At 47.1% G+C, this 27,980-nt stretch overlaps 1 protein-coding gene and 1 long non-coding RNA gene across 5 annotated transcripts in view; one reads left to right on the top strand and one right to left on the bottom strand.

Moving 5' to 3' along the window:
* ADORA1 (adenosine A1 receptor) overlaps positions 1-26,645 on the bottom strand; it is a 43,446-nt gene extending 16,801 nt beyond the window's left edge. Inside the window, exons 1-2 of one of the 4 annotated variants that reach the window (XM_042256875.2) lie at positions 26,222-26,645; positions 24,972-25,293 (exon numbers count right to left, since the gene is read on the bottom strand). In XM_042256875.2, the coding sequence (XP_042112809.1) occupies positions 24,972-25,293; positions 26,222-26,570 (671 nt within the window). In that variant the 5' untranslated portion in view covers positions 26,571-26,645. Of the gene's footprint in view, positions 1-24,971; positions 25,405-25,679; positions 25,868-26,221 lie in introns of those variants that run through there. The other 3 variants (XM_027976180.3, XM_042256876.2, XM_042256877.2) reach the window with 3 other exon arrangements.
* Positions 24,318-27,663, top strand: LOC121820747 (uncharacterized). Its single transcript, XR_006061421.2, has 3 exons — positions 24,318-24,419; positions 24,921-25,239; positions 26,924-27,663. It is a non-coding gene; the product is annotated as an uncharacterized LOC121820747 (long non-coding RNA).
* Positions 27,664-27,980: the final 317 nt, after the last annotated feature.

Genomic DNA, 27,980 nt, shown 5'->3' with positions numbered 1-27,980 from the left:
GCTCACGGAGGAGCTTCAGGCAGAGGGAGGAGCCCCGGGCACTGTACCCAGAGCAGTGACAGAGCGCCACCTCACACTCAGCGCGCCTCCCAGCCTGCCGCACCACCTCCCCAAGCTAAACACGGGAAGCTTGTGAAGGAGCCCTCAAGACACAGTGGTGCAGGCGTGTGCTAACTGTCCACCCCGTTTGCAACAGAGACAGACACACACACATACACACACCCATGCTGCTATCCATCGATTCTCCTCCCTTCCATGAGACAGCAGGAAAGGGGAAGAACAAGCCCTGTGGTAGAGAAAGATGGTGGGTTTACATTATTTTCACATGTAATCCTCTCAACAGGTCAGTAAGGTAGATATCCTTATGTTCATTTTTCAGATGTAGGAACTGAGGCTCAGAGAGTTCTGCCAAGATCCCAGAACAAGTGAGCCGCAGAGTCAGGACGAGGAAACCAGCCCTGCCAGCCTGACTCCCGAGACACGCAGTTCTGCACCTCCCAGCTTGCCTCCCTTTTTCGGACTCAGCACACGAGCTGCCCCCTGGGTCCCTGCAGCCACTCTGCGAGGTCAGTAGGGGCTGCGAGTCCCTGCTCCTGGTGGGGATGTGGGGCCAGAGAAGCGGGGTGGCTTGTTCTGATGGGTACAGTCTGATGGGTGCAGTGTGATGGTTCAGTCTGATGGTGCAGTCTGATGGTGGGTACAGTCTGATGGTGGGTGCAGTCTGATGGTGCAGTCTGATGATGGGTGCAGTCTGATGGTGGGTGCAGTCTGATGGTGCAGTCTGATGGTGGGTGCAGTCTGATGGTGCAGTCTGATGGTGGGTACAGTCTGATGATGGGTGCAGTCTGATGATGGGTACAGTCTGATGGGTGCAGTCTGGTGATGGGTGCAGTCTGATGGGTACAGTCTGATGGGTGCAGTGTGATGGTGGGTACAGTCTGATGATGGGTGCAGTCTGATGGGTGCAGTCTGATGATGGGTACAGTCTGGTGGTGCAGTCTGATGGTGGGTGCAGTCTGATGGTGCAGTCTGATGGTGGGTACAGTCTGATGATGGGTGCAGTCTGATGGGTGCAGTCTGATGATGGGTACAGTCTGATGGTGCAGTCTGATGGTGGGTGCAGTCTGATGGTGCAGTCTGATGGTGGGTACAGTCTGATGATGGGTACAGTCTGATGATGGGTACAGTCTGATGGGTGCAGTCTGATGGGTGCAGTCTGATGATGGGTGCAGTCTGACGATGGGTGCAGTCTGATGATGGATGCAGTCTGATGGGTACAGTCTGATGGTACAGTCTGATGGTGCAGTCTGATGGTGGGTACAGTCTGATGGTGCAGTCTGATGGGTGCAGTCTGAGTTCCAGCCTCAGGACTGCTGGCTCCCAGCCTCTCTCTGCCCTCGGAAAATGAAGGGATCAAGTCTCCTTGGTTGGGGAGGGGTTCCCTTGTCCTTGATTCTCCTCCCAAGTGTTTCCCTTCTTTTCTTCAAATCAACAGTAGACTGAGCTCAGACTCAGGCCACGTTCTGACTGGAAGACAAGAGCCCAAAGAGTGTCGCCTTCTTGCCTTTGTGGATGTCAGCAGTGGGAGGTGACAACCGCTCCTCTGCAGACCCTTGAGGCTCTAGAGCTGCTCAACACTGAGGACTTCAAGCTCAATGCTAGCCTGCACGTCCAGTGGCTGAGTTCCCCCCACCAGCCCCAAGGTGCCTGCTGACCTCATGTGGTCAGGGAGTTGTTAGTGTGGAGCCGCCAGTCCACCGTGCTGGAGGTGGATGGCCCTCTCCCAGCAGCCAGAAGCTGTGTCCACTCTGGTGAGGGGAGACAGCACGGCACGACACCTGAGAGGGAAGAGGTGCTCTTTTTAAACGTCGGCTCCAGAGACACGCGAAGCCCCAGACAGGTGCGTGGCAGCACCTGCCTCCTGCCTTCTCGCCTCCCAGTGGCAGCTGTGTTGGCCTCGCGCGTTCCTGTCCCCTCGCACAGCCACTGCCCTGCCGCCAGCGTTAGCTCCTTCGCCCCTTCTGTGTGCTCGGCCACCCAACTCACGGGTCCTCCTCTGTGCTGCGGCCAGAGGACAGGCGGGCTGGAGCACTGGGGGTCCTGCCTCCCCCCAGACACACCCAGAGCCAGCTGACCCCTGAGCAAGGAGCCTTGTCCTCTTCTCTTCTGAGAGCACCGTCCTACAGACAGCTCTCTGCAGTATGGTTGGCAATTGCACCCATTCTATAAATGTGGGAACTGAAACCAAAGAGGTAAGTGGTTTATCCAAAACCACCCAGTGCCAACGGTGGAGCCAAAGCTCAAAGACAGGTCTTTTCATTCATCTGTTCTGCTGCTCATTCAACAACCCCAGTTACATTTTGCTGCTGTGTGACTAATATCAAGCTGTTTAACCTCTCTGAGCCTCAGCTTCCCCAGAAAATGAGGAAAAGAGGAACATATTATAACTATTACTATAAAATACTATTAGCTCCTCTTCATAAAATTGTGTAAGGATTTAAATAAGAGAATCCACACAAAGCATTTAGCACAGGGCCTAGCAAATATTAGGTGTTCAAGAGTCACTTGCTACTATTACCATTCATTTATTGATCAGGCATTGGATACCAAAAATGGGCAGAAACTATGCTGGACACTGTGAAGGAGAGATGAACAGGCTTGGGCCCCACCCTCAAGCTGCTCACTAGCCAACTAAGGAGGTTACCTCAGTGCAATCTGACAAGGGCTGTGTAACAGAGGAGCATGGGGAGCTGTAAACATGACAAAACAAGGAAGGCTTCCTGGAGGAGGTGTCGTCTGAGTTGACTATTATGGAATGAGCAGGAATTAGAAAAGAGAAGGGGATAGTTTTCTGAGGGGTGTGTGTATTTGTTTAAGACATGTTCTTATATGTTAAATATCCTGTTATATTTCTCCTCAACTCCAAGGCTTGGACAGATTAAGCTGTAACTGGCAAGGAGGCAAAGAAAGTTTTGAGGTAAAAAGAGGGATGGGGCTGAGTATCTAGGCTGAGGGAGCAGCCTTGGCCCTGTGTGCTCGTGTGTGAACCAGGCTGCTCCGGCCTAAACTGCCAGGCTCACCCATGGGACGATGGGGCTGTGCCCTTGAGGGCAGGACTTGTGCTGTCAAAAAAACATTTCTTGACTTGAACACATTGTATTTCCACATCAGGAAGGTGGGGGTGAGGCATGAGGATTGGGTGAGGGCACAAACAGAAAAGAGATTAGCTTGCTGGGCCTCTTCCCTAGGCCTTGAATGAAGGACTGGAATCAGAGGGAGGAGGGGTGAACAAGCAGAATTGAATGAAAGGGCTGCAAATCCAGAATATGATTTCTTGACCTTAAAAAATAAAAAGCTATAGCTCCTTACACACACACACACACACACACACACACACACACACACACACACACACACACACACACACACCACTAAGAGCCTAAAAGCACCGGGGCCTCCTGTCATGACTAATGGTGATGATGGAAGGGGTGTCACGCCTTCACACCCTTCGCTGGCGTGCTGGCTGCTCCCAGACTGTCAGCCCCAGGGCCTGAGTGGTGACTGTATCTCTCCCCAGCCCTGCTGGACCGTCCGCATCGAGGCGGCACCAGCAGCCCGTAACACGGGGTGCGGAGTTGTGTTTACTTCGCAGAGGACAGGGCACCACATCAGGTGCATCTGCTGAGCACAGTGGGCCTCTAACACACTGAATGTTTTCCTCCCCAGAGAGGATTTATGGACTTGCCAGCCCCCAAGGGAGCCCTTGCTGCAGCTCCCTCAGAGGCCAGCCCTCCAGAAAGGGAAGGATGAGGCCTTGGGAAGGTAAACAGAGCTCAGGAGGGACTCTTCACACCCTTTCCTTATAGAAACAGGAGCATGGAGACCAACGCAAGCTGAGCCAGGGATCAGGAGGCCAGAATACTCCCCCTAACTTGCCAGATAAGCTTGATGAGACCCTTTATTCCTCTGATCTCCTGGGGATGTTTTAATAAAATAACACTTCACTCTCCAGTACCTGCGTTTGCACTCTGCAGGTGAATTTAAAATATCCAACTGACTTCTTCTCAATCAAGCTACTCAATCTGCCCCACTAATGCTTCCTTCCCCCACCTAACACTGATTCAGGCACCTACTAAGTGCCAATCAGGCACGCGTTGTTAGGTCCTGGAATACAGTCAGTGAGGCAGGTGAAGAGATCCACATCCTTCTCTCAGAGAGCAGGCAACGTGTCTCAGTAAGATCTTCCTCCCTGCGGGACCAGAGTGGCCACAGAAGGGCAAGTGGTAAGTGAAACCAAGTTTGGGTTATTTGACAATAGTTATAGCCGCCATTAATCAGAAAGGTTGAGCAGTTAACCTTCAGTTCAGTTCAGTCACTCAGTCGTGTCCGACTCTTTGCGACCCCATGAATCGCAGCACGCCAGACCTCCCTGTTCATCACCATCTCCCTGAGTTTACTCAGACTCTCGTCCATCAAGTCCGTGATGCCATCCAGCCATCTTATCCTCTGTCATCCCCTTCTCCTCCTGCCCCCAATCCCTCCCAGCATCAGAGTCTTTTCCAATGAGTTAACTCTTTGCATGAGGTGGCCAAAGTACTGGAGCTTCAGCTTTAGCATCATTCCTTCCAAAGAAATCCCAGGGCTGATCTCCTTCAGAATGGACTGGTTGGATCTCCTTGCAGTCCAAGGGACTCTCAAGAGTCTTCTCCAACACCACAGTTCAAAAGCATCAATTCTTCAGTGCTCAGCCTTCTTCACAGTCCAGCTCTCACATCCATACATGACCACAGGACAAACCATAGCCTTGACTAGACGGACCTTAGTCGGCAAAGTAATGTCTCTGCTTTTGAATATGCTATCTAGGTTGGTCATAACTTTTCTTCCAAGGAGTAAGCATCTTTTAATTTCATGGCTGCAGTCACCATCTGCAGTGATTTTGGAGCCCAAAAAAATAAAGTCTGACACTGTTTCCACTGTGTCCCCATCTATTTCCTATGAAGTGATGGGACCGGATGCCATGATCTTCGTTTTCTGAATGCTGAGCTTTAAGCCAACTTTTTCACTCTCCTCTTTCACTTTCATCAAGAGGCTTTTAGCTCCTCTTCACTTTCTGCCGTAAGGGTGGTGTCATCTGCCTATCTGAGGTTATTGATATTTCTTCCAGCAATCTTGATTCCAGCTTGTGCTTCTTCCAGCCCAGCATTTCTCATGATGTACTCTGCATAGAAGTGAAATAAGCAGGGTGACAATATACAGCCTTGACATACTCCTTTTCCTATTTGGAACCAGTCTGTTGTTCCATGTCCAGTTCTAACTGTTGCTTCCTGACCTGCATACAGATTTCTCAAGAGGCAGGTTAGGTGGTCTGGTATTCCCATCTCTTTCAGAATTTTCCACAGTTTATTGTGATCCACACAGTCAAAGGCTTTGGAATAGTCAATAAAGCAGAAGTAGATGTTTGTTTGAAACTCTCTTGCTTTTTCCATGATCCAGTGGATGTTGGCAATTTGATCTCTGGTTCCTCTGTGCTTTCTAAAACCAGCTTGAACATCAGGGAGTTCACGGTTCACGTATTGCTGAAGCCTGGCTTGGAGAATTTTGAGCATTACTTTTACTAGCATGTGAGATGACTGCAATTGTGCGGTAGTTTGAGCATTCTTTGGCATTGCCTTTCTTTGGAATTGGAATGAAAACTGACCTTTTCCAGTCCTGTGGCCACTGCTGAGTTTTCCAAATTTGCTGGCATATTGAGTGCAGCACTTTGACAGCATCATCTTTCAGGATTTGAAACAACTCAACTGGAATTCCATCACCTCCACTAGCTTTGACCTTAAAGTTAAGTAACCTTAATCAGAAAGGTTAAGTAGCTACTCCAAGATGACTAGTTCTAAGTACCTGAACTATCTGTCTGGGGATACTGCTTTTGCCCCTCATTCTACTCGAGTGCTTCCATAAAGCAGAACCAGAGAGATGTTTCTCTGAAAAGGTGATCATTAAAAATATCTGAGATAGAAGCTGTGGTATATATATACAATGGAATATCACTCAGCCATAAAAAGAAATGCATTTGAGTTCATTCTGAGGTAGAAGAACCTAGAGCCTATTATACAGAGTGAAGCCAGAAAGAGGAAAACAAATATCGTATATTAATGTGCACATGTGGAATCTAGAAGGATGGTACTGATGAGTCTATTTGCAGGGAAGCAGCGGAGATGCAGACAGAGAACAGACTTATGGACATGTAGGGGGCAGGGGAGGAGAGTGGGATGAATGGAGAGAGAAACATGGAAACATACACACTATGACACATAAAACAGCCAATGGGAATTTGCTATTGGACTCAAAGAACTCAACCTGGGGCTCTGTAACAACCTAGAGGGGTGGGATGGGGTGGGAGGTAGGAGGGAGATTCAAGAGGGAGGGGATATACATATACTTATGGCTGGTTCATGTTGATATATAGCAGAAACCAACACAATATTGTAAAGCAATCATCCTCCAACTAAAAATAAATAAAATTAAAACAATACAATATTATAAAGCAATTATCCTTCAATTAAAAATAAATAAAAATTTTAAATATCTGGGGATAAAATAAGCCATGGGAATGTAATATACAACATAGGAAATATCATCAATAATAGTGTAATAATTTTGTATGGTAAAAAATCAACTAGACTTATCCTGGTGACTGTTTTATGATGTATAAAAACATCAAATACTATGTTGTACACCTGGAACTAATATAATATTGTAAATCAATTATACTTCAATAAAAAATGAAATATATCTGGGGTAAGAGGCTCTTTTCCAAGAAACGTTTCCCTCTGGTGCCCCCAAGAGAATCATGGCCGGATACATTCCCATTCCAACTGGTAGGTAGGCTTCAGAGCACTCGGTTCCACTGGGCTAGAAAAACAAGGACTAAGAAGTAATTCTTGCCCTCCTATAGTCTTTGTCCCTGCTTTCCCAGGGGTGGGAAGCAGAGAACCAGAAGCCTGTGAACTCTAAGAACAAGTGCATGGCCGGCGCCAATCCCACAAACTGTACTGCAAAGCTTTCTCTGCTACACAAGGCTAAAGGAGATTGTTTCTGCATGGAAGAGTTAATAGTGCTCCACCAAGCAGTCCATGGCGACAGAGACCCTGTCCCTGTGTGACCCATGCCAGCCTGGGGCTTTCCCCAGCCCTCCTGCTCTGCCCACTAGGGCTAGTCTGGAGCTGATAACTGCCTCCTTACTGGTTGACCATCTCCTTTACTGTGTTAGCTAAAACCAGGCCCCCAGGGCCCAAGATAGCAGCTGTGAGAGGACCCTGCTGTGGAGTGGGAGAGGAACACCCATTGTGCAGAGGATTAACACAGTCCACACTGCTAGACCTGGAGAAGAAAACGACAACCTACTCTGGTATTCTTGCCTGGAGAATCCCATGGACAGAGGAGCCCGGCGGGCTACTGTCCCTGGGGTCGCAAAGAGTTGGACACGACTGAGTGAGCAGCGGCAGCGCAATGCCCGGTCACTGTCGGGTTCCGGCGATGAGGGTGGGAAATGAGGCCGTGGACGCAGAGCATCTATGGAGAGTGCCTGGCTGACTGAGGATGGGCAGAGACTCGAGGTGGCCTTCGCTATCACAGAAGCCACTGTGCATCATTCTAAGTAAAGCCTGGCAAGAAGGACAAACCCCCAACTCTGCCATCTCCTTCTCGCATGTCCTTATTTCTGGGGTTTCAGCCTAAGAAAGCCAGTCTCCCCCTGAGAATTGAGGTGGGAACAATAGACGCAGTAGCTGGAGGCACCCGGGAAGCTTGCTTGATGTTTGAGGGACTCCTTAAAGAAGGCGGTTTGAGGCCAAAAGGCTGTTTGTTGGACCACATGAAAAGGACAGAAGCTGGTGAACCAGCAAGAGAGAGACGACCACTAGACCCGCCATTGCATCAGTTCCACTTGAATACCTACTAGGATCTGAATCACCCCCTCCCCAACTCCTCGCTTCCTCACCATTCCCTGTCTCCAGAAGCGGCACCACCATCTACCCCGTGGCTTCAGCCTTCATCTTGGGGAGTCACACCTGATCCCTCTCCTACTTTGCACATCCAGCTCTTTACCAGCTGGTTCTAACGCTAACATGCCTGCAGTCTGCTGGCCCCAACCCCTGCCTGAGCCAAGCTCTCTTACTGTCTCCTCTTATCCGCTCTAAGCCATTCTCCACACACCAGGCAGAGTGACCTTACATTACTGTGGTAAAGATATTCATTTTTTTCAAATGTTAAACCATACCTGAATACTTGGGATAAAACCTGTTTGGCTGTGATATGTTACCCTTTTTATGTATCACTGAATTTGATTTGCTTCTCTTTTGTTAAGGACTTGACATTTAAAAAATGTAATCTGGATTATGTCATTCCCTGCTTAAAGCACTCAAAGGCTTCACTGTGTACCTAGAATCCAAACCAAACTCTTGACCATGAACCACCTGGGGCCTCCAAGGTCCTGCCTTAGTCCTTGGACCCCAAGCGAGCTGGACTGACACAGAGTCTGCAGAAGCCAAAGTCAAGTGCAGCTACAGTGAATCCCAGGATGGCTTCCTTCCTCAAATTCTTTGAAGTCGCAACTGTAGCTATCTGCTTGTTTTTGCTTTTGAAACTTTTTATTGGCGCGCGATTGCTTCACAATGCCGTATTCGTTCCTGCTGCACAACAAAGCGGGTCAGCCATGCCAGTGCACGGCGCTCAGGCGTGTCCAGCTCTTTGTGACCCCTGGACTATACCGTCCACGGAATCCTCCAGGACAGAACCCTGGGGTGGGTAGCCTTTCCCTTCTCCAGGGGATCCTCCCAACCCAGGGCTTGAACCCAGGCCTCCCGCACTGCAGGCGGATTCTTTACCAGCTGAGCCACAAGCAAAGCCCGAGAATACTGGAGTGGGCAGCCTATCCCTTCTCCAGGGGATCTTCCCAACCCAGGAATTGAACCAGGGTCTCCTGCATTCCAGGTGTATTCTTTACCAACTGAGCTACCAGGAAAGGTGAATCAGCTATATATATACATATATCCCCCTTGAATCTGGCTCCCACCCCACCCCATCCCACCCCATCCCACCCCATCCCACCCCATCCCTCTAGTTTGTCAGAGCACCGAGCTGAGCTTCCCGGGTCATACAGCAGCTTTCCACTAGCTATCTATTTTACACATGGTAGTATATATATGTCAAAGCTACTCCTCAATTCGTCCCACCCTCTCCTTCCCCCACCCATACCCTATGTCCACAAGGCTGTTCTACACATCTGTGTCTCTATTCCTGCAAATAGGTTCATCTGTACCATTTTTCTAGATTCCATATATATGCGTTAATACTATCTGGGTCTTGGTTCACTCCCACTAGCCTCTAAATTCCACAAGGGCACGGATCAGGGCTGACTTCTTGGCCATTGTAAGATACACAATGCCTGGCAAGGAATCTGGCACTTCTGATTAAGTGAAAGAATGAATTGTTCACCGGCTCTATGCCTGTGCCCATGCAGCTGAACACTCATACTGATCACCATGAACTTCAGGTGGGCCCTTAACACTGCCTCCAACTGTACTAGATTTTCTGAATCTAGTCATTTTCCCATTTCCTAAAGAATTATTTCACACTTTCTACTCTCTCCATCACCTCCTTCCTCTCAGGTGATGACCTTGCTTCCCACTGCTAAGAAAACTGAAACACTCAGAAGAGAACTTCACCTGCCAGCACCCACAGCCTGCCTTCCTGCCTGGTAGATGACCTCCATGCTCCTCTAAAGCCAACCCCTCTGAGTTTGCCCGGGCCCCTGCTCTGTTGGTCTAAACAACAACATCAATCCAGAAATTCTCTTCTTTGCCCTATTGTTAGTTTTGCACTGTCTACTAAATTGTCTCAGTAAGTACACAGACATACCAATGTCCCTCCTCAGCAAAAACAGAGCAAAACGCCTCGCTCCCATTTCCCCTGGCAGCTCCTGCCTCCTGCCTTTGCGCTCTGCAACAAAATTCCTCAAAGGAGTAACCTATGCCAGCTGCCTTCGATTCCGTTTGTCTTCTCTGCTGAGTCCTCTTCAATCAGACATTTTTCTCCCACCGTCAATTAGCATTGCTCCTGCTGACAGTAATTCTTAGTCTTCGCCTCCCTTGCCACCCTGGCAGCATGTGGTGGCCAGCCTCTTGGTCCCCCTTCACCCCCTTCCCTAGCTGGCTTTTGGGACACCACGCTAGGGACTTGGGGTTTCTTCCTATATCTGTGGCTCTCCTTTAGTCTCGGTTGCTGGTGTCTCATCTCCCAACCTCTTGATGCTCAGTCCTTGGTCCTTTCCTCTCCTTTTTTAAATTAAAAAAATATACACTTTTGAAAGGTTGCTTTCTATTTACAGTTATTACAAAATATTGGCTATATTCCCCCATGCTGTGATATACACCCTTAAGCCTATGTTTTACCCAATAGGTTGTACATCCCACTCCCCCACCCCCATGTTGCCCTCACCCTTCCCGCTCCCCACACTAGAAACCACCAGTTTGTTCTCTGTATCTACGAGTCTGCTTCTTTTTTGTCATGTTCACTTGTTTCTCGTATTTTTTAGATTCCATGTATAAGTGATATACAGTATTTGACTTTCTCTGATTTATTTCACTCAGCATAATGCCTTCCAAATCCATCTAAGTTGCTGCAAATGGCAAAATTGTGTTTCTCTTTTATGTTTCAGTAGTATTGCATTGGGTTTCCCTGGTGGCTCTGACAAAAGAATCTGCCTGTAACGCAGGAGACCCAGGTTTGATCCCTGAGTCAGGAAGTTACCCTGGACAAGGAAAGGGCAACCCACTCCAGTATTCTTCCCTGGAGATTTCCATGGACAGAGGAGCCTGTCGGGCTACAGTCCATGAGGTCACAAAGAGTCAGACACAACAGTGACTAACACTTTCAGTATTCTATTGCATATATATATATATATATATATATATATATATGTACACATACACACACACACACACACACACACACACACACACACACCCCACATCTTTATCCATATCTGTTAATGGACACAGGTTATTTCCATATCTTGGCAACTGTAAATAATGCTTCTATGAATACTGGGATGCATGTATCTTTCTGAATTAGTGTTTTTGTTTTTTTCAGATATATACTCTGAAATAATATAGTAGTATATTTGCTGGTTCAAATGGTAGTTCTATTTTTAGTTTTTTAAGAAACCTCCATACTGTTTTCCGCAGTGGTTTCATCAATTTGCCTTCCTACCAAAATGTAGGAGGATTCTCTTTTCTTCACATCCTTTCCAACATGTGAAAATCAACATCAACAATGGCTTTTTTTGATGAAATCCATTCTTACAGGCAAAGGATTCAGCATCACAGTAATCCAAGTCTAGGCCCCAACCACTAATGCCAAAGAAGCTGAAGTTGAATGGTTCTATGAAGACCTACAAGACCTTCTAGAACTAACACCAAAAAAGATATCCTTCTCATCATAGGGGACTAAAATGTAAAATTAGGAAGTCCAGAGATATCTGGAGTAACAGGAAAGTTTGGCCTTGGAGTACAAAATGAAGCAGGGCAAAGCTAACAGAGTTTGCCAAGAGAATGCACTAATCATAGCAAACATGCTTTTCCAACAACAAAAGAGATGGCTCTACATATGGACATCACCAGATGGTCAACACCAAAATCAGATGGATTATAGTCTTTGCAGCCAAAGATGGAGAAGCTCTATATAGTCAGCAAAAATAAGACTTGGAGCTGACTGGCTCAGATCATCCACTCCTTATTGGAAAATTCAGGTTTAAAATGAAGAAAGTAGTGAAAACCACTAAACCATTCAGGTATGACCTAAATCAAATCCCTTATGATTATACAGTGGAGGTGATGAATAGATTGAAGGGATTAGAAGTGGTAGACAGAGAGCCCGAAGAACTATGGATGGAAGTTTGTAACAGCCATCCCCGAGAAAAAGAAATGCAAGAAGGCAAAATGGTTGTCTGAGGAGGCCTTACAAATAGTTGAGAAAAGAAGAGAAGCAAAAGGCAAAGGAGAAAAGGAAAGATAAATCCATTTGAATGCAGAGTTCCAGAGAAAAGCAAGGAGAGATAAGAAAGCCTTCTTCACTGATCAAGGCAAAGAAATAGAGGAAAACAATAGAGTGGGAAAGACTAGAGATTTCTTCAAGAAAATTAGAGATACCAAGGGAATATTTCATGCACAGATGGGCTCGATAAAGGACAGACATGGTATAGACCTAAAGAAGAGGTCGCAAGAATGCACAGAAGGACAAAACAAAAAGGATCTTCACGACCCAGATAACCATGATGGTGTGATCACTCACCTAGAGCCAGGCATCCTGGAGTGTGAAGTCAAGGGGGCTTAGGAGTATTGCTACGAACTAAGCTAGTGGAGGTGATGGAATTCCAGTTGAGCTACTTCAAATCCTAAAAGGTGATGCTGTGAAAGTGCTGCACTCAATATGCCAGCAAAGTTGGAAAACTCAGCAGTGGCCACAGGACTGGAAAAGGTCGGTTTTCATTCTAATCCCAAAGAAAGACAATGGCAAAGAATGCTCAAATTACTGTACAACTGTGCTCATTTCACATGGTGGCAAACTCAAAATCCTTCAAGCTAGGCTTCAACAGTACATGAATAGAGAACTTACAGATGTACAAGCTGGATTTAGAAAAGGCAGAGGAAACAAAGATAAAATTGCCAACATCCACTGGATCATAGGAAAAGCAAGGGAATTCTATAAAAATATTTACTTCTGTTTCATTGACTACACTAAAGCCTTTGAGTGTGGATCACAGCAAACTGTATATAATTATTAAAGAGATTAGGCATACCAGACCACCTTACCTGTTTCCTGAAAAACCTGTATGCAGGGCAAGAAGCAACAGTTAGAACCGCACTTGGAACAATGTACTGGTTCAAAATTGGGAAAGGAGTACAACAAGCTGTATATTGTCACCCTGTTTATTTAACTAATATGCAGAGTACATCATGTGAAATATCAGGCTGGATGAATCACAAGCTGGAATCAAGACTGCTGGGAGAAATATTAACAACCTCAGATATGCAGATGATGCCACTCTAATGGCAGAAGGTGAAGAGGAACTAAAGAGCCTCTTGATGAGGGTGAAAGAAGAGAGTGAAAAAGCTGGCTTAAAACTCAACATTAAAAAAACAAAGATCATGGCCTCCAGTCCCATCACTTCATGGAAAATAGATGAGGAAAAAGTAAAAACAGTAACTCATTTTACTTTCTTAGGCTCCAAAATCACTGTGGAAGGTGACTGAAGGCACAAAATGAAAAGGCACTTGCTCCTTGGAAGTAAAGATATGACAAACCTAGACAGCATATTAAAAAGCAGATACATCACTTTGCTGACAAAGGTCTGTATAGTCGAAGCTACGGTTTTTCCAGGAGTCATGTATGGATGTGAGAGCTGTACCATAAAGAAGGCTGAGCACCAAAGAATTGATGCTTTTAAACTGCTGTGCTGGAGAAGAGTCTTGAAAGTCTCTTGGACAACAGGAGATTAAAACCAGTCAATCCTGAAAGAAATCAACCCTGAATATTCATTGGAGGGACTAATGCTGAAGCTGAAACTCCAATACTTCGGCTATCTGTTGGAAGAGCTGACTCACTGGAAAAGACCCTGCTGCTGAGAGAGCCTGAGGGCAGGAGGAGGATGAGCAACAGATGATGGGATGTTTGGATGGCATCACTGACTCAGTGGACATGAATTTAAACAAATTCCAGGCAACAGCGAAGGACAAGGAAACCTGGCATGCTGCAGTCCATGGGTCACAAAGAGTCAGACTTGACTTAGCAACTGAACAACAACAACAACATTCGGGACAGGTGTGAGTTGCTGTGTCATTGTGGTTTTGATTTGCATTTCCCTGATGATTAGTGATGTTGAGCATCTTTTTATGTGCCTTTTGGGCATCTGCATTTCCTCTCTAGAAAAATGTGTATTCAGTTCTTCTGCCAACTTTTTTACCTTTTTTTTTTAACGTTGAGTCATGTGAGCTGTTTATATATGTGGAATATTAATCCCATATTGTTTCACACTATTTATAAATATTTTCTCCCATTCAGTAGGTTGCTTTTTTATTTTGCCTATGGTTTCTCTTGCTGTGCAAAAGACTTTAATTAGGTCCCATTTGTTGTTTTTGTTTTTTGTTTTATTACTCTAGAAGATGGATCCAAAAATATATTGCTGCAATTTATGGCAAAGAGTGTTCCACCTATGTTTTTCCTCTAGCAGTTTCATAGTATCCAGTCTTACATTTGACTTTATTTTTGTATGCAGTATTAGAGAATGTTGTAATTTCATTCTTTAACATGTAACTGTCCACTTTTCCCAGAACCACTTGTGAAAAGATCATCTTTTCTCCATTATGTACTCTTGCCTTCTTTGTCGCAGATTAACTGACCATATGTGCATGGGTTTATTTCTTGGATCTCTTCCTGTTCCATTGATCTGTGTGTGTGTTTTTGTGTGAGTACCATACTGTTTTGATTACGTAAGGCAAGGAATGTGATTCCTCCAGCTCTGTTCTTCTTTCTCAAGATTGTGTCAAGGTTATATTCTGTGTCTTTTGTCTTTCCATACAAATGTGAAAAGTGACATTGGTATTTTGACAGGGATTGCACTGAATTTGTAGATTGCCTTGGGTAGTATAGTCATTTAAACAATATCAATTCTTCCAATCCAAGAACATGGTATATCTTTCCATCTGTTTGCATCATCTTCAGTTTCTTTCATCGATGTCTTATAGTTTTCAGACTACAGATCTTTTGTTTTTTAGGTAGGTTTATCCCCAGGTATTGTATTCTTTTGGGTGCAATGGTAAATGAGATTGTTTTCTTAATTTCTCTTTCTGATATTTCATTGTTAGTGTGTAGAAATGCAGCCGATTTCTATATATCAATTTTGTATCTTACAACTTTACCAAGTTCATTGATGAACTCTGATAGTGTCTTTAGAATTTTCTATGTATAGCATCACATCATCTGCACTCTCTTCTTTATTTCCACTTTCTGTCTTGGTGATCTCATCTAGCCGTATGAATTTAACCACTATCTACATGCCAATGGCACTCACATTCACATCCCCAGCCCAGACCTCTCTCCTGAACTCCATCCTCGTATATCCATCCAGCTGCCTGCTCAACATTTCACTGAGGTATTTAATAGATACAGACAATCCAACATGTCTAAATTTGAACTCCTTTTATTGGTCCCACAACTTGTATCACCTATAGCCTTTTCCACCTTGGATAATGCACATTCCATACTTCCAGTTGCTTAGAACTAAAATCTTGGTCATTCTCAACTCTGTTTTCTCTCACACTCCACATTCAAGCCATAAACAAATTTTCCTTTCTTCCAAATATATCCAGAATTTAAACAGGTCATGGCATATTCATTCAATGGAATTCTAATAACAATGAGAAAAAAAAAAAAAAACAAGTAAAACCTACTATTTCATTCAACAGTACAGATAAATCTCAGACATAATTTTAAGCTTCAGAAGCCAGACAGAAAGGAGGATATACTACTCAATTCCCTTTATGAAATTTCAAGAACAGGCAACATCAGTCTACGGAGATAAAAGACAGAATAGTGATTATCTTTTGGAAAGTACCTTTAGGATGCTGAAACTGTTCCAAATATTGATCTGGGTGGTAGTTACATAGATACATCCATGTGTGAAATAGTTTATTGAGCTGTACATGTAAGACTATGTACTTTATTGTGTGAATATTTTATCCCAATAAAAAGGATGTGCTTAGTGCCTCAGTCATGTCTGACTCTGCGACTGTATGGACTGCAGCCCATCAGGCTCTCTGTCCATAGGGATTCTCTAGACAGGAGTACTGGAGTGGATTGCTATGCCCTCCTCCAGGAGATCTTCCCAACCCAGGAACTGAATCCAGGTCTCCCTCATTGCAGGCAGATTATTTACCATCTCTGCCAACCAGGGAAGGATACAGTAAAAACAATAGAAAAAGCTAAAATTTGAAAGTGCACACCCAGAATTAATCACTTCTTACCATCTCCTCTGCTTGCTATTTTATCATTCTGATTCACGTCACTTTCCTCTTCTCTTGCCTGAATTTCTGCTTTCCACTCTATTTCCACACATCAGTCAGAGTGAGCATTGAAAACCTAAGTCATTAATATCATGTCACTTCCTTGTTCTAAACCTGCAATAGCTTCCCATTTCCCTCAGAGTAAAAGCCAATGTCCTTCCAGTGGCTTCCAAGCCAGCAGTTTATAAACTTTTCAGCCTTATCTTCAACCACTCTCTCCTTTTATCTCAGCTGCACAGACTTCCTTGCTACCACTTTGGGTACATTTCTTCCCCAGAAACTTTGCTCTAATTATTTCCTCAGCATGGATTATTCTCCCAATATCTGCATGGCAGAGTTCCTCAGCCCCAAGCTTGTGTTCAAATAGCACCTTCTCAAGAAAGCCTCAATTGCCACTCCATTTATAATTGCAAAACTAACTCCACCCTCCCCCACCGCCACTGACCCCTATCCTGGCATTTCCAATTTCATTTGCCCTGCTCTTTTCTTCTGTTTCAATTGGAGGAAAATTGCTTTGCAGTGTTGTGTTGGTTTCTGCCATACAGCAACGTGAAACAGCCATAACTCTATACACATCCCCTCCCTCTCGAGCCTCCCTCCCTCACCCCTCTAGGTTGTGACAGAGTGCCAGGCTGGGCTCCCTGTGTTTTACCTTCTAACACTTTACATATTAGGTTTTATGTTTATTATGTAGCATCTGTCTACCAACCCAACTAGCCTGCAAGCTCCATGAAAATCTTTGTTCTATTAATGGATGTATCTCAAGTGTCCATAACAATGCCTGGCACATAGGATGCCTCCTATGAATGAGTGAACAGATATCTCTAAATTATGGCCCTGTGTGGAGACAAATTAGGGTTAGACAAATCAGTTACCCTCCTCTCCCAAAGAACAGAGTTCTGAAAGCAGGTGGTAGGAAGATAGTTCCAAAGGCCCTCTCTACCATGACCAGGCCTGCAAAGAGTGGATGTGGAGTCAAGCCCAGACGCCCAGCCCAAGCACTGCAAGGGGTCAGGGGCTGGGTTGCAGCTCTCCAGCCACTCCTACTCCCACCAGCTAGACGGGCTGGGATTTTCTACTCGGCCCCCTTGGTATATAGGAATCCACAACTTCAGCAGCGTCTAAGCACCCCAGACAGAGACAGAGACCAAACCAACTCACCCATCTCTGTATCCCCAAGCCCCACAAAGTACCCAATAAATGGTCAGTACAAAAATGTATGTTTATGAAATAGATAAATGGATATAACCAGCTCCCTAACTGAACAGCTCCCTGCGATCCTGGTAAAGAAAAAAATTCCAAAGTGAGGAATATTGCAAGATAAGATGTCTGATCTCCATTTTTGGGGGAAGGGGTCAGGGAAGCCCACTGCCAGCTTCCCCACTCTCTCTGCCCACCCCCAAGCCAGTGTTTCCAAGGAGAAATGAATACCAAGGCCCACCTACTTGTCTCTTCTCTGTATCCCACCCCACCTTCAGCTGCTAGCCTTTTCTTTCTTCTGCAGCAGCTGATAGCCTCCTCTGGGCTTGAGTTAAGAGACTGAGGCTGAAGAGGTGATTCATGCAGTTCATGGAGTCAGGTATCCTTCTTCCTCTCTGTCCTGTGCCCACCCTGCCAGATGAGGCCAACTAGGAAGTACCATACTCCAAGGCTCTCTCCTCTAGGGGGTGCTCTCCTCACCAAGACACAAAGAAACAGGATTCCCAGGCCTCCTGTGGACTGGTCTTGGGGCCCAGTCATTCCTGCCCTACCTAGCCCAGAAGGGCAGATGAGCAGAGAAATGCCAGATGCAGCTACGGAGATTTGCAGTTTTCATGAAACTGGGCAGGAGGAGCAGGGAGAGTAGGAGGACAAGGAGTTGGGGAATATTTAAAGTTGTAAAATCTCTTACAGATAGAAGCTGTGCCATTTACTAGGAGGCACAATCCAGAGTTCTAGGCTTGGCCCTGATCCTACAAACAGTTTGAACTGGGGATATCACTGCAGTGTTAGTCGTAAACATTTAAAAATCAGTAATAATCTAAATAGTCAAAATTATAAGGTGAGGTGAAGTTGTTCAGTTGTGTCTGACTGTTGCGGCCCCATGGACTGTAACCTACTAGGCTTCTCCTTCCATGGGATTCTCCAGGCAAGAATACTGGAGTGGATTGCCATTTCCTTCTCCAGGGGATCTTTCTGACCGAGGTATCGAACCCGGGTCTCCCGCATTGGAGACAGATGCTTTAACCTCTGAGCCACCAGGGAAGATAGGAATGAATCAATAAGATGTGATAATCATTTATTAAAAAATGTTTACAGCATATCTACTCTGTGCCAGGCATGGGATAGACATCAGTATGTGAGCAGATGTGTTCCTGCCCTTTCGGTGCTTACTAAGTCCAGAAAGAACTACCTGGGCCAGGAGAGATGGGAAGGAAAAATATATCCAACCTGAGTAAATAACAGAGAAAATAAAACCGGTTTAGCTGAGGAGGGGGTCAGAGAAGGCCTCTCTATGAAGGTGCTGTTTTAGCTAAGACCTAAAAGATGAGTAAAAAGCCAATTCAATATTATATCATTATAAAAATCCTCAGAAAATATTTTTATTGATAGGGGGAAATGCTTATAACATTAAGTGAATAAAATAGGATATAAAAATCATTGATGTACTCAACTACAATAAAATAATTATCTTTCTATCCATCTATCACCTATGTGGGAAAATTTTCTGGAACACCAGAAAGTTAACAGTAGTGATGTGCAGGTGGCAGAATTACTGGTAATTTTGGAGACCTGAGTGGCTCAGATGGTAAAGAATCTGTCCACAGTGTGGGAGACCCAGGTTTGATCCTTGGGTTAAGTAGATTCCCTGGAGGAGAGAATGGTTACCCACTCCAGTATCCTTACCCAGAGAACTTCATGGACAGAGGAGCCTGGTGGGCTACAGTCACAAAGAGTTAGACATGACTGTGCTACTAACACTTTACCATCTTTATTCTTTTCTATATTTCTCAAAATTTTTACAATAAATATGGATTGCTTTTATGCCTGGAAATAAATATGTCAGGGCACAGCCTCTAAAACTCGACCTCATGATCTCTGGGTAGAGGGGTTCTCCAGAAGGTATCTTGGCCATTCTCTTGCTTCCAAGCAGCACTTCCACCAGGGTATCTTACTCCTAAAGCACTTGGAGGCTTCCTAGATGCCATTCCAATGCCAGCTAGCGGAAGCTTTCACCACTGAATCTAATCCAGAGTGCTTAGCACGATCTTTAACATAACCCATCTGAAGGCTATCCTTAGTCCAATCAAAGAAACTACTTCTTTCTCTCCATCACATTTCCCTTCTAGACCCATGATTAATTTGCTGGCAAGCTGTAGAGGCTGAATTTCTCTGTTCTGTTCCTTGAGGATGACTGCCTTTTACATCAAAGGCTGGGGAGCAACAGTCGGAATTAGGAGGAGAAAAGAGCCTGTGGCTGAGTGACCTTGAAAACGCTGGAATTCTGTTTCCTCTTCTCCAAATGTGAAGGAGTTGGGCTTCAGGGCTTGCTATCACTCCTCTTCTGTCTCAGACACTCTAAGTCAATGACTAATCCTTCCTTAGACAGAGGAGCTAGAGGTGACCTATGTCTCCTGAAAGCAGATGGCACCACTGAAGAGCAATTATTCTGGGACCTTGAGGCCGCAGATGAGCGCCTGCTGGTACAAGAGCAGGAGGCACATAACCTGTCCAGAAAAGCCCAGGGAAGCTGGAGAGTTGGGGTTGCCTAAATTGATGCCTAAGAGCAAACATACCTTAATCTATCAAATTTTTTTCCCTGTCAGAGCTCTGGTCCAGTAATCTGGCCTCCCCCACATTCTGCTGTACTTCCCTGGTCAGCAGCCCAGTTGGGCAGGCCTCCAGCTGTGGACAAAGGCAGGGCTGCCTGAGGCTCAAATGCGCACTGGAGAGAAGGTGAGGAGGCAGAGAGAGGCGTCAAGCATGGGCTGGAGCAGAGTGTAGAGTCCATGGCAAAAATAAGAGGAGAAAAATCACCCCCACTGACAGCCTGGAGGCAACTCCTCCATAAATCCTACAGCTTCTAGAGGCTGACTCAAAATACACATGGGCTCACTAGTTAAGGGCTTCCCAGGTCGCACTTGTGGTAAAGAATTGGCCTGCTAATGAAAGAGATATAACAGACAAAAGTTGGATTGCTGGGTCAGGAAGATCCCCTGGAGGAGGAAATGGCAACCCACTCCAGTGTTCTTGCCTGGAGAATCCCATGGACAGAGGAGCCTGGTGGGCTACAGTCCACGGGGTCACAAAGAGTTGGACACGACTGAAGCAACTTAGCATCCATGCACTAGACCTGGATTCAAATCCTTTCTCTGCTCCTAATAAGACATTTGAGCAAATTACTGAAATGTTCTGAGCTTTAGACTTTAGTTTATCTATAGAAGTATCTAGAATGGGGATAATAATCTCTATCAGCAGGAAACTATGAGCATTATGCTTTATCTCATGTTGATGTATGGCAAAACCAATACAATATTGTAAAGTTAAAAAAAAAGAGAGAGTAAGAATTTAAAAAAACCTTATGGATATATATATATATATATATATATATATATATATATATATATATATAATAAAGTTGTTTGTTTGTTTCAAAAAAAAAATATGACTACTTCACAGGGGGCCAGTGGTAAAGAATCTACCTGCCAATGCAGGAGATGCAGGTTCAATCCTTGGGTTGAGAAGATCCCTTGGAGGGGAAAATGGCAACATTCTCCAGTATTCTTGCCTGAAAAATCCCATGGACAGAGGAGCCAGGCAGGCTACAGTCCATGGGGCAGCAAAGAGTTGGACATGACTGAGCGGTTTAGTGCACACACATGCACACACACACACACACACATAAAAATATAGTATTGTGTCTAGCTCATCACCACTAGGAGCTAATAAACACAACACAATCTTCCTAGGCTTTCAACACAGTATTGGGAGGAGTCATGATAAGAAATATCCATAGAAAGGAACCTCAGAGACCTCAAATCCAGAAGGCAGGTAGCAGGGGGTGGGGTGGCAAAGAGGAGGCTCAGAGAGATCAAATAGCTTGTTAAAGGTTGCACAGCTAGTTTGTAACAGAGCAAGGTTCAAACTCTTGTATTTCTTATAATACCCATCACCCCTCCCCCCCACACCAACCCATCTGATGACAGACAGAGCGTGCTCAGATCCCCCTTCCACAGAGAGGGCTTTGGTGGCTGGGGAGTGGCACTCCTCACCATAACAAGCCCCTGGTGTAGGTATCAAGATGACACAGTACCACCAAGAAGACCCAGGGGTTCCCTAGAAGCAGGTAATGAGGGGGATAGGGTATCCATTGCCAAACATGTGGAGGTACTACACAAATAACCTGTAAAATACATGTAAATAACCACAGGTTATTGATGAATCAACAATTTAAACTTTAAAATTGCTGTTACTTCCCTGTGGTACATATACACAATGGAGTATTACTCAGCCATTAAAAAGAATACACTAGAATCAGTTCTAATGAGGTGGATGAAACTGGAGCCAATTATACAGAGTGAAGTAAGCCAGAAAGAAAAACACCAATACAGTATACTAACACATCTATATGGAATTTAGAAAGATGGTAAGGATAACCCTGTATGCGAGACAGCAAAAGAGACACAGATGTATAGAATGGACTTTTGGACTCTGAGGGAGAGGGAGGGGGGGAATGATTTGGGAGAATGGCATTGAAACATGTATACTATCATATAAGAAACGAATTGCCAGTCTATGTTCGATACAGGATACAGGATGCTTGGGGCTGGTGCACGAGGATGATCCAGAGAGATGATATGGGGTGGGAGGTGGGAGGGGGTTTCAGGATTGGGAACTCATGTACACCTGCGGCGGATTCATGTCAATGTATGGCAAAACCAATACGCTAGTGTAAAGTAAAATAAAGTAAAAATAAAAATTAAAGAAATAAAATAAACTAAAATTGCTGTTACTTCCAAATGGAAGGGAATGAAAGCTGTGGTTAACTGGTCCAATCATACTTGCTTAGCGAGGGGTCCAACTAACTCCTGTCACTGAATGCCCCATACATGCTTCACCAATGCTTGGGCAATGCTACTCCCTGGCTCCCAGGGCCCAATCTACCTCAGACTGGCTTGTCAGGGCAAGGAATCAGGCACCTGGGGGCCTCTGGCTGAGAGGTGTTCTCCCAGCCCAGTAGCCTGCTGACTCCAGCTGCCCAGAGCGGAGCCACGCATGCTATTCCTCCTGCAGGAGGGACCCAGGCAGTGACCAGCAAGGACCTGGAGGGGTCTGTCACCTCAGCCCAGCCTCTGGGATCCCAGCTTCGGAAGCCAGGCCTGGCAGTCTTTCTCTCACAGGCACTGTCGATACGTGGTTCTGAAGCAGCTGCCTGAGCTGGTATGGGCAGCTGTGATCCTGACTCTGAGCTGGAAAGCCGGGAAGACAGGCCACAGCAGGATGGTTAGAGGTCAGACCTCTGGGAGGCCTACCTGAGGCTTCACCGTGTGACTCTGAATACTCATCCAATTCAATCGACTTTTACTGAGTAGACATTTTCAATGTGCCAGACACTATGCTAGGCATTTTAGAGAATCTGTAAGAATTAACAAAATGCGGTCACTGCTAGGTTGCCACCCTTGAGCCATAACAATCTAGCAAGGGGGAAGAAACATGTATAAATATAATTTCATAGCAGTTTGACACCTCCCGGGGAATGTGGTGTGTTGTGTGTGCCCATGTGTGTGTGCCCATGTGTGTGTGGGCATATGTGTTATTATATAAAAGCATGAGTGTGGGGGATGGGAGTACAGGGCTTGTCTATTCAGACCCATATGTTAATAATGACAATAAAGCAACAAAATAAACCTACCACTTAAGGACTGCATATAATGTAAGTATATACAGTACTAAGTGCTTTATATGTAGGAATTTATTATATTCTTCCAAGCACCCTAGAAGGAAGGTACTATTTAATGTCTCCTTTTATTGACATGGAAATTAAAAATGAAGGAGGCGAATAAGTGACTTTCTTAAAGTCATAAAGCTAGGAATTCATAACAAGGATTTGAACCGAGGCCTGCAGTCTTCACCTCTATGCCAAAGCCTCTGCTTTGGCCCTCCAGTGATAGCTTCGAAAGACCACTCACCCTCACCCGCCACCCCGCCGCCTCAAGGCTGAAGCAAGGAGTGACAGAAGCTGCCTTCTGCAGGAATGAGCCTGCAGTTCCTGCCAGCACAGCCACCCCCACCCCCACAGGACAAGTTGGGCACATTCTGTGAGTCTGTGATCACTGCTACATCATGGCGAGGCCTTTGTCTCACCTTGGCACCCACTCAGTAGACCACATTTCTTAAGCAGCTTTCCTATATTCACAAATCTGCATGACTTTCCGATTATGGCAACACTTTGTTGTAATGGCCAGGCTCAGAGGCCCAGCCCACTCTAATGGACTGAAACCAGGTTCATCAGCACAGGCCAGCCATGACCTGGGGCTAATAACAGCATGAAGGCCCCTCAGCTCACAGGCCTTCTGGGCTGCCTTCCCTTCTCGCTTGAGCAGCAGTCTTCACCTTCCCTGGGAAGGGTATTGTGAGGGGGTAAACAAGGCAGAGAGCGCGGCATGGAGGGGCAGGACACAGCGGGGGCAGGAAGGAAAGGAGGCTGCGGGATTAAGGCTGCGTTCCCAGCCAGCCCCAGGAGAGCCTCTGGATCTGCTTCCCCTTGGCCAGGTTCTATTTCACCTCCCTCACAGAATCATGTTGAAAAGAGGGGAAAAAAATGGTGCATTAAAGAAGCTTTGAAAAATTGAATGTACAAACAGGACAAATGTGGGTGTCTAGGCTTGCTTGGGCAAATTATCAAGTGAGGCCAGGAGCACCATATCCCAGGTATGGGAGCTACTCCAGGGATGGCTGGTGACAAAGATGGCTAGAACTTCACAGCAGAGAGGGAATCTACCAGTGAGAAGATTTAAGGAGGAGGCAAGCGTGCCTCACAAGAATGTCCCAGCAAGGCAGCACTGGCAGTGTGCCCAGGCATTTGCTGGTACTTGGTGGCCCAGGCACTGCCTGGTGATGAGCCTATGGCCTGGCAGGCCCAGGGACAGAACCCCAGTGTGGGCTTGCCACCTGCATGAGAGGACGGCCGTTATTGGGCCACCCACTCTGGTGCTGCCTGGACACAGTGTAAGGACCTCTGCTGTGACTGGAGGAACACCAGTTTCACAACAGAATGGGATCATTAAGAGCTTGTCTGCTCCTGCCTGCAACAGAGATTCCGTAAGTGGGAGTTGGGCAGAGATAATCAGACTGCTTGGGTTCAACAGGACAGCCCTGGAGCTTGGAGCTGGCTTGTGCAGGGGTATCTGGAGAACAGGAGAGCTATGGAGTATCTTTAGGAAGCCTTCTTAGGTCTGGCTAGAGAAGCAGCACCCCTCTCTGCTGTGCATCACCCTCAGCCCACCCGAGCACCCTGCTCTGCTCTTTCTTCACTGGTTGCCTCAAACTGGTGGAGCTCAGCTCCACCACCTAGCCCCTCCCCACCACCGCCTCAGCAGGCCAGACAGGCAGCCTCAGGTGCCCTGGCCGGATCAGGAGAGCAGCAGCAGCTTCAGCTCTGGGGGCCCAAGCGCTACTAGGTTCACATTGTTCCAACCACCCAGCCCCTTCCTGCTTCAGCTTCAGTTCAGCTTGGTGCTGCAGAGTGAGGGCTGGGGCATAACGGCCCAAGGAAAGTCCGGCTCACGTGGGGTTTTATGGTCTACCTTTTCGCCTCTTCAGATGGCCCTCGAGCCTCCCGGCATGGGGTACCTGCAGCTGCTCTAGACTCACCTCAGTGGGATCTTGACACGGAGGTAGCGGTCAACAGCAATTGCCAGCAGGGCCAGGATGGAGCTCTGAGTGAGGATGAGGACAGGGCAGGCGACCTTGAGGCAGGTGTGGAAGGAGGTCCGCGGCCCAATGTTGATGAGGATGGCGAGCGGGATGACCAGCGCGCCCACCGCCACATCAGCCACAGCCAGTGACGCGATGAAGCAGAAGGTGGCATCCCGCAAGGCCTGATTCACCTTCACCGCCCAGATCACCAGCACGTTCCCAGGTATAGAGACCAGGGCGATGAGCACCTCGATGCCAATATACGCAGCCTGGAAGGCTGAGATGGAGGGCGGCATGGTGGGCACAGGCTGGGCACATCAGCAGACAGGCGCCAAGGGGCAGGAGGCAAGCACCTGTGGTCACGGAAGCCTAGGGTGGGAAGGCCTGCCTGGGGGGAGGGGAACCAGGCAGCTCTGGAACTCCAGTTGCCCTTTGGAGATGTGCCCCACTTGGCACATGTAGTGCCTACCCAAGCTGACGGGATACGCTAACCCTTTCTCTGCCTAATCTCTGTCCCCTCTCCTTGTCAACCCCAGAGGATTCATTCAGCAACTTAAAATAGCAGCACTCACTCCTCCACTGGCTTTTTTTTTTTTATCAGGTGTGAGGCAGTTCCCAGCACACACACAACCCACAGGGCTCCCGGTGCCTGGCTCTACCTACCCATGATCATAGAACAGGATGCAGGGAGCTCACGATCCTGTCTGCTGGTGGCCAGCGAGTCCCAGAGGCGGTGCCCAAAGTTCTGGGCACCTGGTGCCTCCCGAGGCTAGAGGCTGCGCCAGACAGGGCTGGGCTCTGGGCCCCCGCGCAGCGGTTCCCCATCCTCCAGGCTCCCAGCCCTGCCTTTCAAGCAATCACATGGTGCAGCAGAGGCTCAGACTGGACGCTTTTAAAGAGGTAGCGCTCCAGTTTCGCACCTGGGACTGGTCTGGCAGACGCGGGTCTGGAGAACTAAGCCCAGCAGCGGCCAGGGTGCGGGGATCCCCGTCTCCCACCTTGCCGCGCATGCATGCCATACGGCCCTCTACCTGAGACACGGCTGGCTCCTGCTTCCTAGCAGTCCCCAGTCCCGGTCCGGCTCTGCCAGGGACCCTCGTAAACACTCGGTCCCGGGTGGGGAGGGGGGATTCTAGCAGTCCCTGTCAGCACTTTCCTCCATCCCCAGTGGGGATGACCGGCAGGCGAACCAGGTACAGACTTACCAAAGCTGGCAGAGCTCCGAGCCACCTGAACGGCTCTGTCCAAGCGCCCTCCTAGCTCCACGCCGTGCGCAGCCGCTCGCTCCAGGGATGCTTGAAGAATCCAGAGGGAGAGTAACTGGCTGAGACTCAACTCTGGCGCCCGGCGCCTCCGTCGCCCCGGCGCGGGAGCGAGGCTGCCCGGCTCCGCACAGCCGGAGCGGCGGGGGCGGCCCCGGCCCCTCCCTCCTGGGCCTCTGTCTCCTCCCTCATCCCCTCCTCTAAACAAAGGCCGTAATTCTGAGTGAGAGAAGCTGGAAGACGTGACCTTTCCGTAGGGTCTGATGTGCGAATCCAGATCACAGCAGGGCATGGCACCTGCGAGTCTCTAGGACTCCCCTTCTCCATTTGCCTCAACAGTCAGTTGGAAGCCCTGGCACACTCTCCTACCCCTCAGCCCGGAAACCCTCCTTTCCCATGAAACCAGCCCCTGCATTTTCTCAGGCGCTAATGTTCTTCCAGCAGACGTTGCTTTGAAGGCTCCATCCTGAGTCAACATGTCCGCTTTACCTCTATCTTTCAGAACACCTTTTAATCTGTTAGCAATTCCCATTTTTCAGATGAGGGCACTGAGACCCAGAGAAGTGACCTGGCTTCACAAGGTCATTTCCATCAGTGCCACCTCCTCTTGTGCCCCCTTTCTTTTCTCTATCTCCCTCTTCATAGCACAGTACATAAACCACCGGTATCCAGTCCAATGTCCACGTGCTGTTGATAAAGAAGCCCGCCGGGGAAGAAAGAGACTTTCTTAAGTTACCATAGCAAGTCCTAATAGAACCGGAGTAAGAAGCCAGGCTGCTGACTCCCCGCACAGTGCTCTCTCCACTGTCCTCCATCCTGACCCCTCTCTTGAAGATCTCCTGCCACAGTTTCAGTTTAGGTGGGCCACTGGTACTGCCTCAGGACCACCCCAAGGAAGACGCTCACTCAGACCGGGTGCCTTACTAAGATCCTGACCTGAGAAGTCCTTGCTCGTGGATATTGGAAAAGAGCTCTGGAAGGGCAAAGAGTCAAGTGGGGGGAGCCCAATACCACCTGGCCACACCCCAGTCCCTGAGGTCACTACACTCTTGTTGGGTTTCAGGATGTCAAGAGAGGGGTTCTGTTGTGAGGTGGGTGCCTACTAAGACTGCCATTTGCCATCTGCCTCTACGAGGGTTAGGTCACTAGCCCCTGCAGTCACTGACTTTCAACACAGGAGTTCGGGGCAGAGATCAAGAACAAGGCACTCTCAGTTCAGTTCAGTCGCTCAGTCGTGTCCGACTCTTTGTGACCTCATGAATTGCAGCACGCCAGGCCTCCCTGTCCATCACCAACTCTCAGAGTTCACTCAGACTCATGTCCATCGAGTCAGTGACGCCATCCAGCCATCTCATCCTCTGTCATCCCCTTCTTCTCCTGCCCAATCCCTCCCAGCATCAGAGTCTTTTTCAATGAGTCAACTCTTCGCATGAGGTGGGCAAAGTATTGGAGTTTCAGCTTCAGCATCATTCCCTCCAGAGAAATCCCAGGGATGATCTCCTTCAGAATGGACTGGTTGGATCTCTTTTTTTCCTAGTTCATGGGAATACAAAATTCATTCTGGCAGTTTTTTATTCTGAGAAATTTATATAAGCTCTTAATTTTCTTTAAGCCAATTAAGTAGAGCTAATATCATCCAAAGTTAGATGATATTAACAGACATATAGACAGATACAACCAGAGATCTCATAGCTTTATTTTA

Source organism: Ovis aries, chromosome 12 (assembly GCF_016772045.2).
Source record: "Ovis aries strain OAR_USU_Benz2616 breed Rambouillet chromosome 12, ARS-UI_Ramb_v3.0, whole genome shotgun sequence".
Taxonomy (NCBI): domain Eukaryota; kingdom Metazoa; phylum Chordata; class Mammalia; order Artiodactyla; family Bovidae; genus Ovis; species Ovis aries.
Note: the sequence above shows the minus strand (reverse complement) of the source record. Positions and strands in the feature narration are given on the sequence as shown.